At 41.8% G+C, this 16,222-nt stretch overlaps 1 protein-coding gene across 1 annotated transcript; it reads left to right on the forward strand.

Moving 5' to 3' along the window:
- The first annotated feature begins 12,335 nt into the window (after nucleotides 1–12,335).
- LOC108790193 (gamma-crystallin B-like) lies at nucleotides 12,336–14,430 on the forward strand. Its single transcript, XM_018560404.1, has 3 exons — nucleotides 12,336–12,344; nucleotides 13,613–13,855; nucleotides 14,155–14,430. Exons 1-3 carry the CDS (start codon nucleotides 12,336–12,338, stop codon nucleotides 14,428–14,430), a joined length of 528 nt encoding a protein of 175 aa, XP_018415906.1.
- The last annotated feature ends 1,792 nt before the right edge of the window (nucleotides 14,431–16,222 follow it).

Raw genomic sequence — 16,222 nt, forward strand, 5'->3', positions numbered from 1 at the left:
AGCTGTCTGTAACAACCCACATCCAGAGCTAAGCCCAGGAGCTAAAACAATCAGCTCATTGGCTTCTGATGCTTCTACAGGTCCCTCTATATGAGTGCACTGTAGAAGTGAATGTAAACAGAAGGCTTCCGCACTCTAGTTACATCTGGAGTTTAATGACGTCACAAGTGTCATTATGGCACTTCCTCCGAGTACAGAGGCCAGCCCTTCCCTGCAGCAATAGATTACTGTTAAAGTGATCTATTGCTAGTTGATTGCAGACCGGATCTAGATGAAGAAAAAAGGATTCCAAACCTGTAAAAAGTCACCGTCAAGCAAATTTGTGCCCTTGTCAACCCATCTTACGGGGTTATTCTCAAAGCTGCCAAAGCCAGCCGAGTGAATAACTGTGAACAACGTTTGGCTATTTACAACGGCTAAGTACGGCATTCACTACGGCTATTCACTACAGCTAAATAAACAATAAAATGTTTGGGAAATGTTTACTAGCACATGACTGGGTATTCAAAGTAAACACAGCTTCACCTTTTTCACTAGCATTTATTGTGCAAAATAAGCACACAGTCATCACATCTAAGGACTATAGTTGCAATATATTATTTTTTTCTTGCTTTTGGACACACTTTAAGTATTAGTGTCATAACCTATCCAGAGATGTTGTAAGTGCAGTACTTATAGACATCCCCAAAACATTTTTTTACAGTGCATCTATTTTTTGGACAAAGTGTGGAAGGTTTAGCAACCATGTTCAGTTTGTATTGCTATCTGTGTCCCCGCTAGGCGCTTTCACCCTCTCTATTTGTTTTAGTAGCCATTGTTACCGAAACTGAAAGTGAGAGAAAATCTAAAATTTTAAATTGCCACCAAAACAGGAATTAATGGGTCTTCTAACGGAGATACTTGCTGCAGGACACATGTTTTATACAGGATATCCCTTACTTTGAAGAGATTTCCTCTAGCTTCCTGTGTCTAAAGTTGACCATGCACAGGAATCAGCCAGGATACAAGCTGTGGGTGGCCTGCTGACACCACCTGACTCAACAAACTTTGGTTCAAAAATCAAAGGAGCTGGACAGAAAAAAGTCAGCCGAACAGTCACTGTTTGGGTATTCTGACAGTTGCAGGTGTCGGCTGCAGAATATAATAGCAAGTGGTTGGAGATTTGTCTGTCCGCACTGTTTAGTGTTGATAGGAGAATTAAGTGATTTCTCACTGGACTGAATGAGTGAAGTCTTCACATTTATGGACAGGTTAAGGAACAGGAGGTGAAATCTCACTGATGGAACACAAATGCCAGAAAAATCCTGACATGGGTTTTTGCCTTCCCTACGTAAGGGTTTCAATGAGCATCGATGCCTTGAAATACTTATCAATGCTGTACATCTATCAACATAATGCATGCCTCTTTCAGCTGCTCTGGCTTCTCACTATAGTTCAAAAGTATGCTAGAGCGATTAGCTTTTTGGTCCCAGAGTGTGTTCAGAGGTAGTGAAATGAAGCAATGCTACAGCATGTAGGTAAAGTGCATGTCAAGCCAAAAACTTTTTTCTAGCTTTGGATACAGTGGGGAACCCTTGTTAGATTTTTGCTGCTAGCATGGACTTCATTAGAGAGATGTAGCCGCATGCCCTGTCCTCCTGACGATGTTTTACTGGACAAGAAGTCAAGGTAATTCTTCAAGATTAACACAGACAGAAATCGAAGTGCTTTTCTATAATAGAGTAGAGTAAGGCTGGAAACCATGTTAGATTTTTATTCCCAGCTTTGTCTCTGTTGCAGATTTTCCCTAACTTCCTGTCTGGTGAAACAGTTGTCAACAGGTAAAGAACTGAGGGTATATTTCACATATGGAGCTCCAAATTGCAGTTAAAAACCCAACAGTAGTTCTATTTCTTCCCCACTCTAACCAAAATCAGAGAGATGTTTTTGTTTTGACATACATTTTAATAAGTAATTTCTCTCTGTAAACATAAAAAGCAAGTTCGTTGAATGTTATCTATGCACATATGGCTTACAGAGGGGGAACCTTAGCTGACTTTTGTGCATGCATGTTCACCCAACAGCAATTTGAAGTATCCAGCCTTATATGATAGGATACAAGTATAATGCCATGGCAAACTGGCTTGCACAATTGACTTGCAACTTGTATGTTCTTCTTACATTTTCATGGATTGTTTTGGTTTACTCCCACAGTCCAAAAACACTTCTTCCATGCATGAAGCATGAAGTCATGGAGACAGAAAGTAATAAAAAGAGTCCGAGGTCACAATAGAGGAAAGCTGGCACAAAGAGTAGGGGTACAGGACATTTGGTAAGGGCCATGAATATAGCTCAATGGCCTGGCAGCTTTCTGTCTCTGAGAGAAATGTATGAAAGCTGCAGACTCTAGACAGGTGCAAAGCTTGTTTCTACACTATAATTTTATTAGAACCCCAACAAGGTCCAGCGGTAACACCAGATGGATAGACAGAAATGCAAAGTAAAGCAGCAGGGATAAAACCATGGTTAGAAAACATGAATATATAGCACATTTATTTGTTTTTCAAACCTAGCAACACACTAGTTGTGCACTCAAAAAAAAACAACCCATGCATAACCAAAACAATGCCATATATGCGGTCAAATATAGTAAATAGTTCTCAGACCGCTACATTTTGTAGACCAAAATTCTAATAAATAAGTACAGGCACAACTGGATAACTGCTCAAATCAAGACTTAGCAAACAACCTATACCTAAAGGGCATGGGACACTTTTTCATGACAGCAATGTATACATTTTGAACAAAGAAGACAGTTTTTTCAAAAGAGGTTTGAAATAAACCATCAATGTCAGTTCAAGTTGAAACAACCTTCCCTAAACAGAGGTTGTGACGGTAATGAGGTCTGTGCATCTCAATATTAACCAGTTGACATCCGCGGTGTTAAACCCCCTTCCCATCCAGGCCATTTTTCAGTATTCAGCGCTGCGGTACTTTGACTGACATTTATTCCGTCATGCAACGCTGTACTGAAATGAATTTTATACCCTTTTTTGGGGACAGATAGAGCTTTCTTTTGGTGGTATTTATTCAAAACATTCCATCTTCGTCTCATTCAGCTTATTGAAATTCATCACTTCTAGATATAGGTAAATCAGATTACCCATCAAATACAGTAGGTGTTCCATTTAAGAGAGTCTGCAAAGCTTCACATCACCCAAATGACAGAGTTTTGCATTCAGACCCCCCTTTATGGCTGGCATGAATTGGCCCAGGCCTAGCTGTTTATTGGTACCTATCCTAAAATGTTTATGAAAAGCCAGCACACTTGAATGATTCAGCTAATCTCCTACAGATCACCTGGTCTGATGACAAAGGAATGATTGATATCGCCCTCAGGCTAATAAACTGAAGTTCCAATCTAGCACAATATTCATAACTCCAGACCTGGGGCTACTACCTGATAAATATGTATATAGCTGAGTCTCTTCAAATGAAATCTGTACATACTAAACATGAGTGGTTTAGGAGGTCCAGAGGCCTAAAAACACACATTACCCTTTCTGAGGCATCTATAACTCACAGAGTGATAAACTTTACTGCCTATGTGAAGATAATTTCATAACACACACTGATTTATGGTTTATCTGGTAGTAAAACATGAAAATATAGACATATGTTTATTAATATAAAATGGTCAGTTTGGGAGGGGCAGCGTAGAAGATCATAACTGCTCAGCCCTTCTTCCTGATTCTTCTTGATTGAACTAGGGGCTGGCTCAGTAACACCCTCTAGAGGGCCCACAAAAAGCTGCTGCAGAAGGCAGCTAGGAAGGTCTTGTTGTAACATAAAAAGAAGCTGCTCATTTACCATCAAAGAAGAGCTCCCGTTAACATCAAAAAGGAACCTTTGCAAGCCTTACTTGAGGAAGAGCCCTATCCAGATCTTTCTTCTGTTTCATTGTCTGGACTCTGCTAGAGCTCACAAAAACCAAGACTTTTTAGGTACTCTCATTTTTATTCCCTTTTATTTTTACTGTTGTTATACATTTGTCTCTCTTTTGTAACATCTTTTTTCTGTATAATTTTCATTTTTATTAAAAACAATCTTTTAAAACCTTAAGCTTATCTCTACGCTCTAAATAAGAACTTAAAGTACCCTTGTCCTGTGAAAAGAATGCTATCGTATTGAAAAACATGTCATTGTCATTGAATTGTCACAGCATTTGCTGGCAATAGTGCAATGTTTCTGTTAAAACACATGGGCTGCTATTGTTTGGATGTGTAAAGGGCTTACTTTAACCAACCCAGTGACAATCTGCTGGCCTTAGATTATTGTCCTGCAGGCTGGAAAATCTATGTGCAGGGTGAGGCTGAGAGTGGTATTGTCACGCCCTTGTGACGGTTCAGGTGGATAAGAACTGCATATAGTCACGGATTGGTGATGTACAGTGGGTTTGGACAAGCCACCACCATCACAGAGGTAAGGACCTGAAACTTCACCGGTCAGCAAGTTACAATGCTGCCCTAACATTTATCCCCGGAGGTTCACAGCCTGAGGGATGAACATCAAATAGCACCTACAACACGTGTATTACAATATGGTAATCGGATTATAGTAATCAGACCACCAAACAGTTCAAATGCTGGTACATTCAGATGAACTTAAAAAAGACAGTTGGGTGAGTGGTAAAGTATTTTAAATAATAACCAGCAAGTCAGCTTGCGTTTGATTTAATACTGTTATTTAAACCAAGATGACAGAAACCTTTTACTGACCTTAATAGATGTTGATGTTTTACTCCTATTGCTAAAATGATTTTCACGTCAAAGATTTTGTAACCTTTTTAACTACCTGGTGTCCGGCCATTGTAATTAAACGGCCAGACAGCGGCTTCTTGAGGGCGGGTGGGCGTCCTATCCCATTCCGCTCGTGCCTGCCGCTAGGTGGTGCGCACGAGCGGGAAACCGGCTTTGAATGTAAACAGCCATCACACATACAAGCGTTCGGGCGTCTGTAGAGACGCCCGATCGCTTGTAATATCCGGTCGGGTGTGCGGGCCCTCCTCCCCTCCGTCGCCGCCGCTGCTGGCGATCCCGGGCTCCGTTGTTCCCGGTGTGAGCCCGGGACCAGCACGGCAGCTCTGCGGCCGGAGATCAAACGGAGCTCAGTACACGAGCTCCGTTTGATCTCCTCTCCTCTTCTGAATGCAGGCAGTGATGTGTATTACATCACTTCCTGCATTCAGTGTCACTCTCGGGTACAGAAACCGGAGAGAAGCTGGTGAAGCAGGTCTCTGCTTCATCAGCTTCTCTGGGGGTCCCTAGGTGACATTAGGGGTCTTAAGACCCCTAATGTCTCCATAAAGAGGACCTGTCACTGCAAATTGGCTATCACATAGGGAGCTTGCTTGCTCCCTATGTGATAGCAATAAAGTTCAGTGAAAAAAAAAGGTTTAAAAAAATTTGTTATAAAAAAATTTAAAATCACATATCAAAGCAATAAAAAAAATTAAAGTCCCCCGCCCCCCACATGCACACGCAAACATGCGTCAAGCCCGCCTATGTGCGAAAACGCCGATTACATCCATTGCGCCGCACATGTTACATATCGCCGCGAACGACGGAATGAGAGCAATAATTCTAGGGTCATCAATCACTGATAACACTAAACTGATGAGCGGTAAAAGCTTTTAAAGCGTCGGCTATAGTCAATTTTGAGTGTGGTAGTTTTTTGCGATTTAACGGGTGCGCGCAATTTTAAAGCTTGACATGTTTGGTGTCTATTTACCCGACGTGACCCCGTCTTTTATATTTTACCAAAAAATTGGGTAATAAATAATAAATGTCAGTCAATGTACTGCAGTGCTGAATACTGAAAAATGGCCTGGTCAGGAAGGGGGTATAAACACCCCGGTCAGCAAGTGGTCAAAAATGTATAGTTTTATCTGTTCTAATATCCTTTCTCAATTGTTTTCTCAATGGAAGGATCATCCTTCAATATAACCACTGGTCTTCTCATTATGCATTATTTCCATTGCAATGAGAGAAGACGCAGTGTCTGAATCCCTTAAAAGAACCAAAACCTGGGGGCGGAGCTTGCTAATGGCGGCGGCTAGACGTACTCGTCCTTAGCTCCGCAAAACCGGACCGGGCATCGGCACTAAAGTGCCTCAGCAACGCTCATGATGGGCTCCAAGAGGGGCAAAAAGTCACAGGGCTCCAAGCCGGACCGCGCACGGACCCCGAGAGCCGCGATCTCCAGCTTCTTTGCGGCCCCGGCATCTACCCGATCTGCAGGCCGCACGGCGGCCCCACGTGGAGTCTCCCCAGATGGCCCTGACTCACCCTCCTCCCAGCCAGCCGACATGTCTCCCGTCCTGGCGGACCCAGAGGCTTCCTCTGATGAGGATTCGGTCCAGGATGGGTCCACAGGAGATGTCAGGCGTCTGCTGGATCACCTCCCCTCCAAACGGGACATGGAGACCCTGTTTGCTCGGTTTGAGCATATGCATAGGACGGACGTGGCTGGCCTGCATGATGCTATCAAGGGGGTCCACAAACGTCTGGATACAGTGGATCTGCATTTGGATACCCATCGCATGGCCATCAATGCACTACAAGCTACAGCTTTAAACCAACATAAGCTGCTGCAGTCTGTGTGGACACACATGGATGACGCTGAAGATAGGAATCGGAGGAACAACATTAGAATTCGCGGCCTGCCGGAAGCGACGGGGACGTCGGACCTGGAACCCACTGTCAGAGGTATCTTTAACTCACTACTAGCTAGAGGAGCGACGGACCCTATCGACCTTGACAGGGTGCACTGAGTCCAGGGATACCGCAATCCTGCGTCGCAACAGACCAGGGATGTCTTATGTCGCGTCCACTTCTATAAACTGAAGGAGGAAATTATGTCCAAGGCCCGGGATCGGGGATCCATTGACTTCGACGGAGCAGCCATTACAAAAAAAGAACCAAAACCTTCCGTCCTTTTGCAGCTGAAGACGGCACCATCTTGTCCTCTATTTAGGTCTGCAGTTACCATAGTGCTGCACATGTGATCAGCTATTACAACCACCATTTGAGGGTGTGAACATTCGGTTTAGAGCTGACATAAGCAACCTGGCAACTGTCACAGTTATCTCTAGAGGCATGCCGTATACTGCACATGCAATAGTAGGCAGAATATAAATGAAGACACTGCAGAAAACATTTGTTTGTTTTATTAAGGATTTTATTACATTTTTGAACATTTCTCATTTGAGTTTTCTTTTGGGACAGCAGTAGAGTTTTGTACCTTCTAAGATACTGGCAAAAGTAGAAGTTGGATTTAGGGTGAAACTATTTATTGACTAACTAAATAGATTATAGTGCAAGCTTTCAAAGCATGTGGGCCTCTTCTCTAAGCAATATATTGCTTGAAGAAGAGGCCAGCATGCTTTGAAAGCTTGCAATACAATCCATTAAGTGATATGGGGTTTATTATACGACACTCCTCAGTTTACAGTATACTCCGTGTATCAAATTCTATCTTCTTCCTTCATACTTCAGTCAGGTATCCCCAAACAAATGTCAGTCCCGTCACTTATTCGTCAAACAACAGGCAGGTCTCCTTTCTACTGTTCCTTCTCATTCAAGCCAGTATCTTCATTGCTGATTAGCAGTCAGCGTCAGTTGTCAGCATCAATTGTCAGAAGTCAAAGTCACTTGATAGAGTCAGCGTCACTTTTTAGGAGTCAGAGTCAGTAGTCAGCATTCTGGATCATTTGTAAATAGTCACAGCTACTTATCAGCAGTCAGTGTATATCATCAGTGTCAGTTTTTACTTGTCAGGAGTCAGTGTCAGGAATCAGAGACACATGTCAGTGTCAGTCGTCACTTGCCAGGAGTCATAGTCACTTGTCACAGTCAGCGTTAGGAGTGAGAGTCAATAATAAAATATAGAGAATGAACTGCGCCAATAAGCAAGCTAACAGCTACAAGGCACTGGAATGTACACCCACTGTGAGTGTGTATACGTGAAAAATGAATAACTAAATGTGCCGAGCTAAAACAATGATCAGATATAAAGAGTAAAAAAAATTAAAAAACAGTGACTCAAACAAATGTCAGTGAAAAAAAAATCAATCAGGTGTAAAGTCTTTAAATCTTCATAAATCCGCAAAAGATGTCCAAATATAGCAATAGTGATGAATATTACTTGTTCCTTCACCAAATGCACCACGTGCACCACACCAGATATAGGGGTGCTCACCTTATTGATAGACCCCAGCAAGAGGTCAAACCAGGCAATTCCCTTCTTAACCAGGGGAGGGGGCCCTCAGCTCCAATCGCTCACAGATGTCCTCCAATGGTTTCATCAGACCAGCAAACAGATCTGTGCAACACTTCTTAAATAGGAAAGCAATAGCCTCCAATCTTTATCGATCTATAGGCCTCCTCAGTATAAGGTGTCAATGCCAGGATCGTGTTGACCGAAAAAAGAAAGAAAAAAGAAAGAAAGCAAACACCATAGCGCGTACCATCCAAACAGAGTATGATTTATTAAAAGAAAATTACTCACATAAAAGCAGTGGTAACATAGCATGGACTCTCTCTTAAAAGTATGTGCAAGAGTTTCAAATGACTGCGGCCGTCAGTCGTAGAGATCAATGTAACGTCAAATGCTCCGCCCTATGCGCATTACGTCCAGCGTGACTTCATCAGGGAGTGAGAGTCAGTTGTCAGTAGTCAGCATTACTTTTGCGAGTCTCTTGTCAGCACCAGTTGTCAACTGCCAGTGTTGGTTGTCACTTGTCAAGAGTCATAGTCACTTGTTGGTGTCAGTTGTCAGGAGTCAGTTGTCAGTTTTACTTTTGTGAGTCACTTGTCAGGAGTAAGGGTAATTTGTTGGCAGTCAGAGTCACTTGTCAGCATTAAAATATAGTTATTTTACTCCACCTCCTCTCTTCTGTGTCATGTTTACATGTCCAATCAGACTGTCCCATTACAGTTTATAATATTTTTACACATTTATCCTTCACAATAAAATTACCTACAAATCTACATTTAATACAATTTAAATAATAAAATTTGCCATTTTTATAATATGCAACTTTTGTCAATTAATTGTCATGGTACTTTTATTAAAATTGCAGAAACGTCTCTAATTAATGCTTCCCTTTGTTCATTATATTCATTATATTCAAGTCTACATTAATATTGACAATGGGACTTTGTAGGCTTCAACTAATCATGTCAATAGTACTGCTTACCCAGATTTAATTAAGGCTAAATCTGTAAAGGAAAGGAAACAGCCAGGGGACAGAGTTTTCAATAGAATTTCTGGAGCATAGTGTTACCCAAATTACTATTTTAAGTTATGATCTGCTAAATAAGCATTCACAATTACAAGCATATGTTTCTGAGGATTCAATCATGGGATCAATGAGCTCAACACAATAACTAATAATTCATTAGTATATAGTATCAAGACTTAAATACAGCAAACCAACAATCTATTTAACTACAAAATACAAAGAAAAGATTTAACATGCAAAATAGACAGACATTGATATATAAGAGACAAACGATAGACATACATTTAAGTGAGTGCTGATGGAGAACCTGTAGATATATTTACCCATTAATCGTCACATGAGGGCCCCATTCTGGTGGTCTAAAAGACAAACTTTTCTCTTCCTGTCCCTTGATTGATATACCTTTCGTGTTCATAAAGACGCATTGAGAGCCATTGATTGGTGGTCCCCCAATGCTTTAGAATTAGAATTCTTCTCTGGGGATTGGATATTTCCATGCGAATCATTTAAGATGAGTGGGAAATTCCAGATGGGCAGGTGTCCCAAGGCTAACTCCAGGCCATGATTTTATCTAAACAAGGGGGACATTCTGGTTGTTTTACTACCTACAAGGAAACCTTTGATGATATTGGCCAGAGACAAAAGAAAGTATGTACCTATTGTGAGAATCAAGGGTCTCGGCTCCGAAGTGTTCATGGATCTCATTGTCTCTTGTCTTGACCATTTACCATTAACAGGCTAGATTCAGGACAGATTCATAATTACATTTACAATCCATTGATATGCAACTCCCCTGGACAGTGATAACCCACAACAAAGAACATATTTAATTACAAGCTCCCATCACCTGATGTGGAATATTTAAAAACAAAAATAAAACTATATACTTATGTCATATTACAATAGTCAGGCTGCCATTTCTCCTTTCTGTGTTTGGTACAATGTACTTTTCAGTGTAAGCTCTGGAAATTCTTGTTTCAGTATGGATTTTATGGATTTTACCTATCAAAGGATTTGTTTCTTCTATAATCCAGTCCTGATATTTACACAGTTTTGCTACACAGCACAGTCATTTATGGCAAGGTAAGAGACTTCATATATCACTGCTGCAGTTAAGTAACATTTACAGGTCTTGTTTCTCCCCCATTCTGGGACTGGACAGTAGAAGGAACTAGGAAGTGGAGGAAAATGTGTGCAAAGAAGGGGTTATGCAGCAGAGTGTTGAAAAAGGTGTGCAGGGAAAATGGTAGAGCGGGGTGGGCATGCGGCAGAGTTGTAAGGGAAGGGCCTGGTTGGGTTGAGTAGCAAAGTGGTGAGAGTGCAGAATGGTGAGCATGCGAGGCAGAGTGTTACAAGTGGGGAGGGGAGGCTGCAGAGTGTTAAGGGGGACAGGGAAGAATGATGCGAGAAGGGGTGGGTATGTGGCAGAGTGGGGGTGGGGGGGTTGATCTTGAAAAGAGGGGGGGTTCAGCAGAATGGTAAGGGGGCCAACAGAGTGGTGAGTGGCAAAGTGGTGCAAGCTTATCTATCTTGCGCTCCAATTATGTACATTGTATTGTGCATCCCTTCCCAGATATTGAATTGTACTGCACAGACATGGGGAAATGGAATAGAGAATGGTAAAAACACAGGACACAGATCAGGAATTACATTGCACATGTGTTGGACAAACTCTACTGGGAATGGAAGCGTCATTTTGTGCAAACGGCCATATTGATAGACAGTATCTTGATGAAGTCTAGGGGGGGAAATTATTATTTTTAAATGTATTACCAGTTAACCTAGTGAATATTCTATATGTTTATTATGAACATGCATTATGATTTTCAATCTGGGGCTGAGGGGGAAAGAAAAATGCCATTTTACTTCCTATATTCTTCTTTTAATACAACTACAGAAGTATAACCAATGAAGGAAAGCTAACTTATAGATAAACTTCTATATAATCATTTTTGTGATTATTATATGTGTGCATATAATATGCTGGGGATATTAGCTCAATGGTGAGTGCTTAGTGACCACTCTCAAGCTGTTTTTCATTAAAAAAAAGGACAGTCTTTTATAGTTAACAAGGGCTGACAGCTAGGTTACTTAATACCAAAAAGTTTTTTTTAGCATAACCAAACGTAAAGTCCACTTGTCTTTTCTGCAAAAATAACGTATTACAATGTCTCAACACCTCAAGGTGGTCACGTGTACTCAACGTATCCCAGTACCAGATCTTTCTCCAGAACATACTGCTCCATGTTATACCCTCTGCAATCCTCTCTTGCACATACTGCCTGCCGTTATACCCTTGGCCCTGCACATAATGGCCACAGTCGTACCCTCCACACCTTCCTTCCACACATACTGCTTGCCCTCTCCTCTCCAGTGCATACTGTTTTCTCCCATGCACAAAATGCCTACTGTCATATCCAAAGCACTACTCTCTTACACATATTTCATACACTCCGCAGTTCTATCCTGCACATACTACCCCTGAGATACCCTCAGCTCTTTTCTCCTGCACATACTGCCCCATAGCGTACACTTTGCTCTCCTGCATATACTGGCCTAATTCATATCCTTTGGAATCCTCTCCTGCACATATTACCCACTAATATACAAATTTAGTATTATCTGTAATTTCCCTACCATTGGGAACAACTTTGCAAACTTTATGTAGGGATGATGTTGATGTGTAAAGTACCTGATAATATTATATGATTCCCTTCTAACGGCTAATAGCGGCTGATTGATGTAACAAACATACAGCAGATTTTGTTTAAAGCAAAATCTAGTAACTTCCTTGTCTATGCTAGCACACTGTGGTTTCATTAGTCACAGCAATAAATAAAATCCCTGTGCTTACAAAAGCAACCGCAGTGATAAAGTACAAAGAATTTTCAATCACAATCAAAATAAAACACAGAAACAAAAAGAGGCAATAATTGAACCTGATAAAAATGCAGTGTTTATGTTAATTGCACTGATGCCGGAATAAAACCATATATAAAGGGTGGTGGGTCCTCTCAGTAACAGCTGAGGTCTTCCACATAGAGCGGACACAATGGGAAAGGTAAGGGAAAATATTATAAGGGTTCTTATACAAGGATTATCATCAGTTCTTCTATTTTTTCCTACAAGATAATATAATAAAAGCATAATAAGACAAAATGTTGTCTTCTGCTTGAAACATTTTATACAACAGACATGATAATGGTCGGGATCATAACATATACATGACATATAATTTAAAGGCTTACTATTCTTTTGCTATTCTTTTGAAAGTAATTTGTAATTGATATGTATGAATTTAATATTCTGCTATTTTTTTATTTTTAGCAAAAATGAAACCCTTAAATTAGAATGGAATAAACAAAACACATATTACAGCATATCCTGATGCATAACCATGATGTAAATCATGATGCTTATTTGCAGTCCATTTCGAAAAAGCTGAAGTGGCTTTGGAAGCGATGCTAAATGTTTTCTTTGCAAACTCCTGAAAGTTTTCTACTTTGCTGACTAATCTGGGGAAAATGCCAGACACTGATAGCCTAAGGGGTTTGTAGCAGGCTGATTGTATCCACAGTGAATAGCTGTATAATGACTATGAATGTAATTAGTTAGCAGCCCTGACAGAAATAGAGAATCATTGATTCATGATTTTTTTACACAGCGGATACTGCATTTTGCTAAAGTGCACCTCAGAATGAACAGCCTCCATGCAACAGCCCAGTGCTGCCCTCTATATGACTTCCTTACATAAACTGTAATGCCTTCTACAGCCACTAGACACACACACTATGGTGTTATATTGATAGCTAGAAGCAAGTAAGTAAATCTCCCTTTTATACAACAGTAGATCCATCATCTCACTAGATCTTACCCTACTGACCTTCTTGGCCATCTTGAATACTTCTAATGTCAATGCATCAGTCTGCTGAACATGAAAAGAACTAATTCTGCAGGGACATTTTGCACCTTTTATTTCTTGTTCCCCTAAAATATATTTCAGTTATACTCAGTCTTTTTGTAGGGATTTTATGTTACGGAGAATACTTGTTTCATATGCAAAATAAAACAAAATGAAGAAAAGGGCAATTTGATAATCAAACCAGTAAGTTTTAAAGGGCTGAACAAAATACAGTGTGGAGAACCACAATAATTTTTTTTTTAACTGAGGTGAAGAAGTGTTTATCACTGAAGCTGGTGTAGTAACTATAAGAATAACAATATAAAATATGCAACACATTCATTATATAATTTATTGAATATCCTACATCATTAAATGAAACCACAATAACTGGGCACAAAGTAACAAACGCCTTTATTTCTTTATAGATCACCTTCTTTGAGGACAAGAACTTCCAGGGTCACTCCTATGAGTGCAGCTCTGATTGTTCTGATCTTCACTCCTTCTTCAGCCGCTGCAACTCCATTCGTGTGGAAAATGGAAATTGGATGCTCTATGAACGTTCTAACTACAGCGGACACCAGTATTTCCTCAGGAAGGGAGAATATCCTGACTTTCAGCAATGGCTTGGTTTTAATGACTCCATCAGATCCTGCCGATTGATCTCATCTGTAAGTTTCAAACTATAAAAAACAATAATGATGGTGGTTAATTTTCTCATCACTAATCATTTATAACAGTAATAACACAAACTTAACAAAGCCAAAGAGCAATTTCCACTTAAAAACATTTTTTATGGATACATATTTTATATTTATGACAATTAGGTCCACTTTTAACAAAAATATTTCCCATAATACACCTGGCAAGATTAGATATTACCATTATTTTACATGATCACGGTTTTATAGAAACAAATACATTCTGCAAACAGCAGTAACATTACAATAGCTGCCTTTTAAACTTACAGTACAAAGGATCCCACAAGATTCGACTTTATGAAAGGGAAGACTTCCGTGGGGAAATGCAGGAGCTGACTGAAGATTGTACAACTCTCTTCGAGAAGTTCAACTTTCATGAAGTCCACTCCTGTAATATCCTGGAAGGATCATGGATCTTCTATGAGCTGCCCAAATTCAGAGGAAGGCAGTACTTTCTGAAAACAGGAGAGTACCGTAGATTTACTGAATGGGGAGCACTAAATGGCAAAGTAGGGTCTCTGAGACGCATCCTGGATAATTATTGATCTATTTGGCCAAAACTTGAAGATAATAAATGAATTGAACTTACAATGGTCTCATTATTGCTTACTAAGAAATGTTTCATGTTATGTACTAAGGGTAACAGACTAAGTGCTAAAGGGGGTTTCCCTCCAGCAATGGATAGAGTGATGAAGGATTATAACCTCTGTCAGGGTATTACTGGTATCCAGGGTCCATTAGAGAAGTCACCCCCATTACCACCACCCTCATTCCCCATGTACTGTCATGATAACAACAGTTTTAGCATACAGCAAAGGTGAGAAAATTTCTACCAACACTTTGATGAAACCTTTGATAACAGGATATTAAGTGAGAGTGAATCTCTCTGATAGAGCCCCAGATCAGTGGCGGATCCAGGGGGTGGGCAACGGGGCAATTGCCCCCCGAGATTAGTGCCGCTCCTGTCCCGACTCTTGCGTCCACGGCCAGCCACCCGCAGTGTGTAGTGACAGCTGTCCCTCCTCCGTGTCACAGACTTTACTGCAGTTCATTGTAAAAAAACTTTGTACAATGAACTGCAGTAGTAAAGTCTGTGACACGGAGGAGGGACAGATGTATGTTCCGGCCAGGGATCGGCAAGGTGTCCGTGACTGCTTCTTGCTGGGTCCGCCGCGGTGGTACAAAAAAATGGTACGTCCCGGGCCGACCCCCCTGTCCATATGCCATTTTGGTACGTTCCTGCCCACGTGACGTGCAGGGAGGTTTTTTGTTCTTGAAACGGCCGCGGAGCAGGCAACAGGAAAGGAGAAGCAAGCACAGTGAGGGCTGAGCGGCAGAGCCTGAGGCTGTTTATCACTGCACTGGTAAGCCAGCAGAGGGCTGGGGGAGGGAACAGCAGCAGCTGACCTGAGTGAGTCTAGGACTGGCTGGGGGGAAAGCTGCAGCTGCAGCTGAGACTTGGTGTCCTGGGGCTGAGTTTTTATGGCCCATGCTGGTGCGTTCTGCAGAGGTCACAGAAAGGCCTTGTTCACACCGAAAGCATGTGCGTTCCAGAGCGGTAGCTGCTGGAACGCACCGCGATCGCTGTCAAACTTCCCCCCGCATTTTGGGGCGGTAGGGGGCGTGGTGGTGCATTTAATTAAATGGCACCGCTTCCCCGCCCCCCCTGCCCTCAGTGCGATCAAACGTGTGGCAAAACTTTGCCAGCATTCCGTTCCACTTGCAGTTAGGCCTTGTTCACACCGAAAGCGTGTGCGTTCCAGAGCGGTAGCTGCTGGAACGCACCGCGATCGCTGAGAAACTTCCCCTTGCGTTTTGGGGCGTGGCATTGTATTCAATGGCACCGCTTCCACGCCCGCCCGCAGTGCAATTGAACGCCTCACAAAACTTTGCCAGCGTTCCGTTCCACTGCAAACACAAAAAAATATGCAACGCAAAGTTTTGCGAGGCGTTCAATCACACGGCTTGCGGGGGGGCGTGGAAGCGGTGCCATTGAATACAAAACGCAAGGGAAAGTTTCTATGCGATCGCGGTGCATTCCAGAAGCTACTGCTCTGGAATGCACACACTTTCGGGGTGAACAAGGCCTAACTGCAAACGCAAAAAATAGGTCAAGCCCTATTTTTTGCGTTTGCAGTGGAACGGAACGCTGGCATAGTTTTGCCACACGTTCGATTGTACTGCGGGGGTGGAAGCGGTGTCATTGAATTAAATGGACCGCCACGCCCCCTCTCACTCCAAGACGCGGGGGGAAGTTTCACAGCGTTCGCGGTGCATTTTAGCAGCTACCGCTCTGGAACGCACACGCTTTCGATGTGAAAGACAGATGCCAGAAAA

The sequence above is a fragment of the Nanorana parkeri genome, unplaced genomic scaffold, assembly GCF_000935625.1.
Source record: "Nanorana parkeri isolate BGI_ZX_2015 unplaced genomic scaffold, ASM93562v1 scaffold453, whole genome shotgun sequence".
NCBI classification, from domain to species: Eukaryota; Metazoa; Chordata; class Amphibia; order Anura; family Dicroglossidae; genus Nanorana; species Nanorana parkeri.

Excerpts from the sequence above, each read along its gene's own strand:
- LOC108790193 (XM_018560404.1), top strand. Across the intron at positions 13,856-14,154 it reads CCTGCCGATTGATCTCATCT|TACAAAGGATCCCACAAGAT; the intron begins GTAAGTTTCAAA and ends TTAAACTTACAG.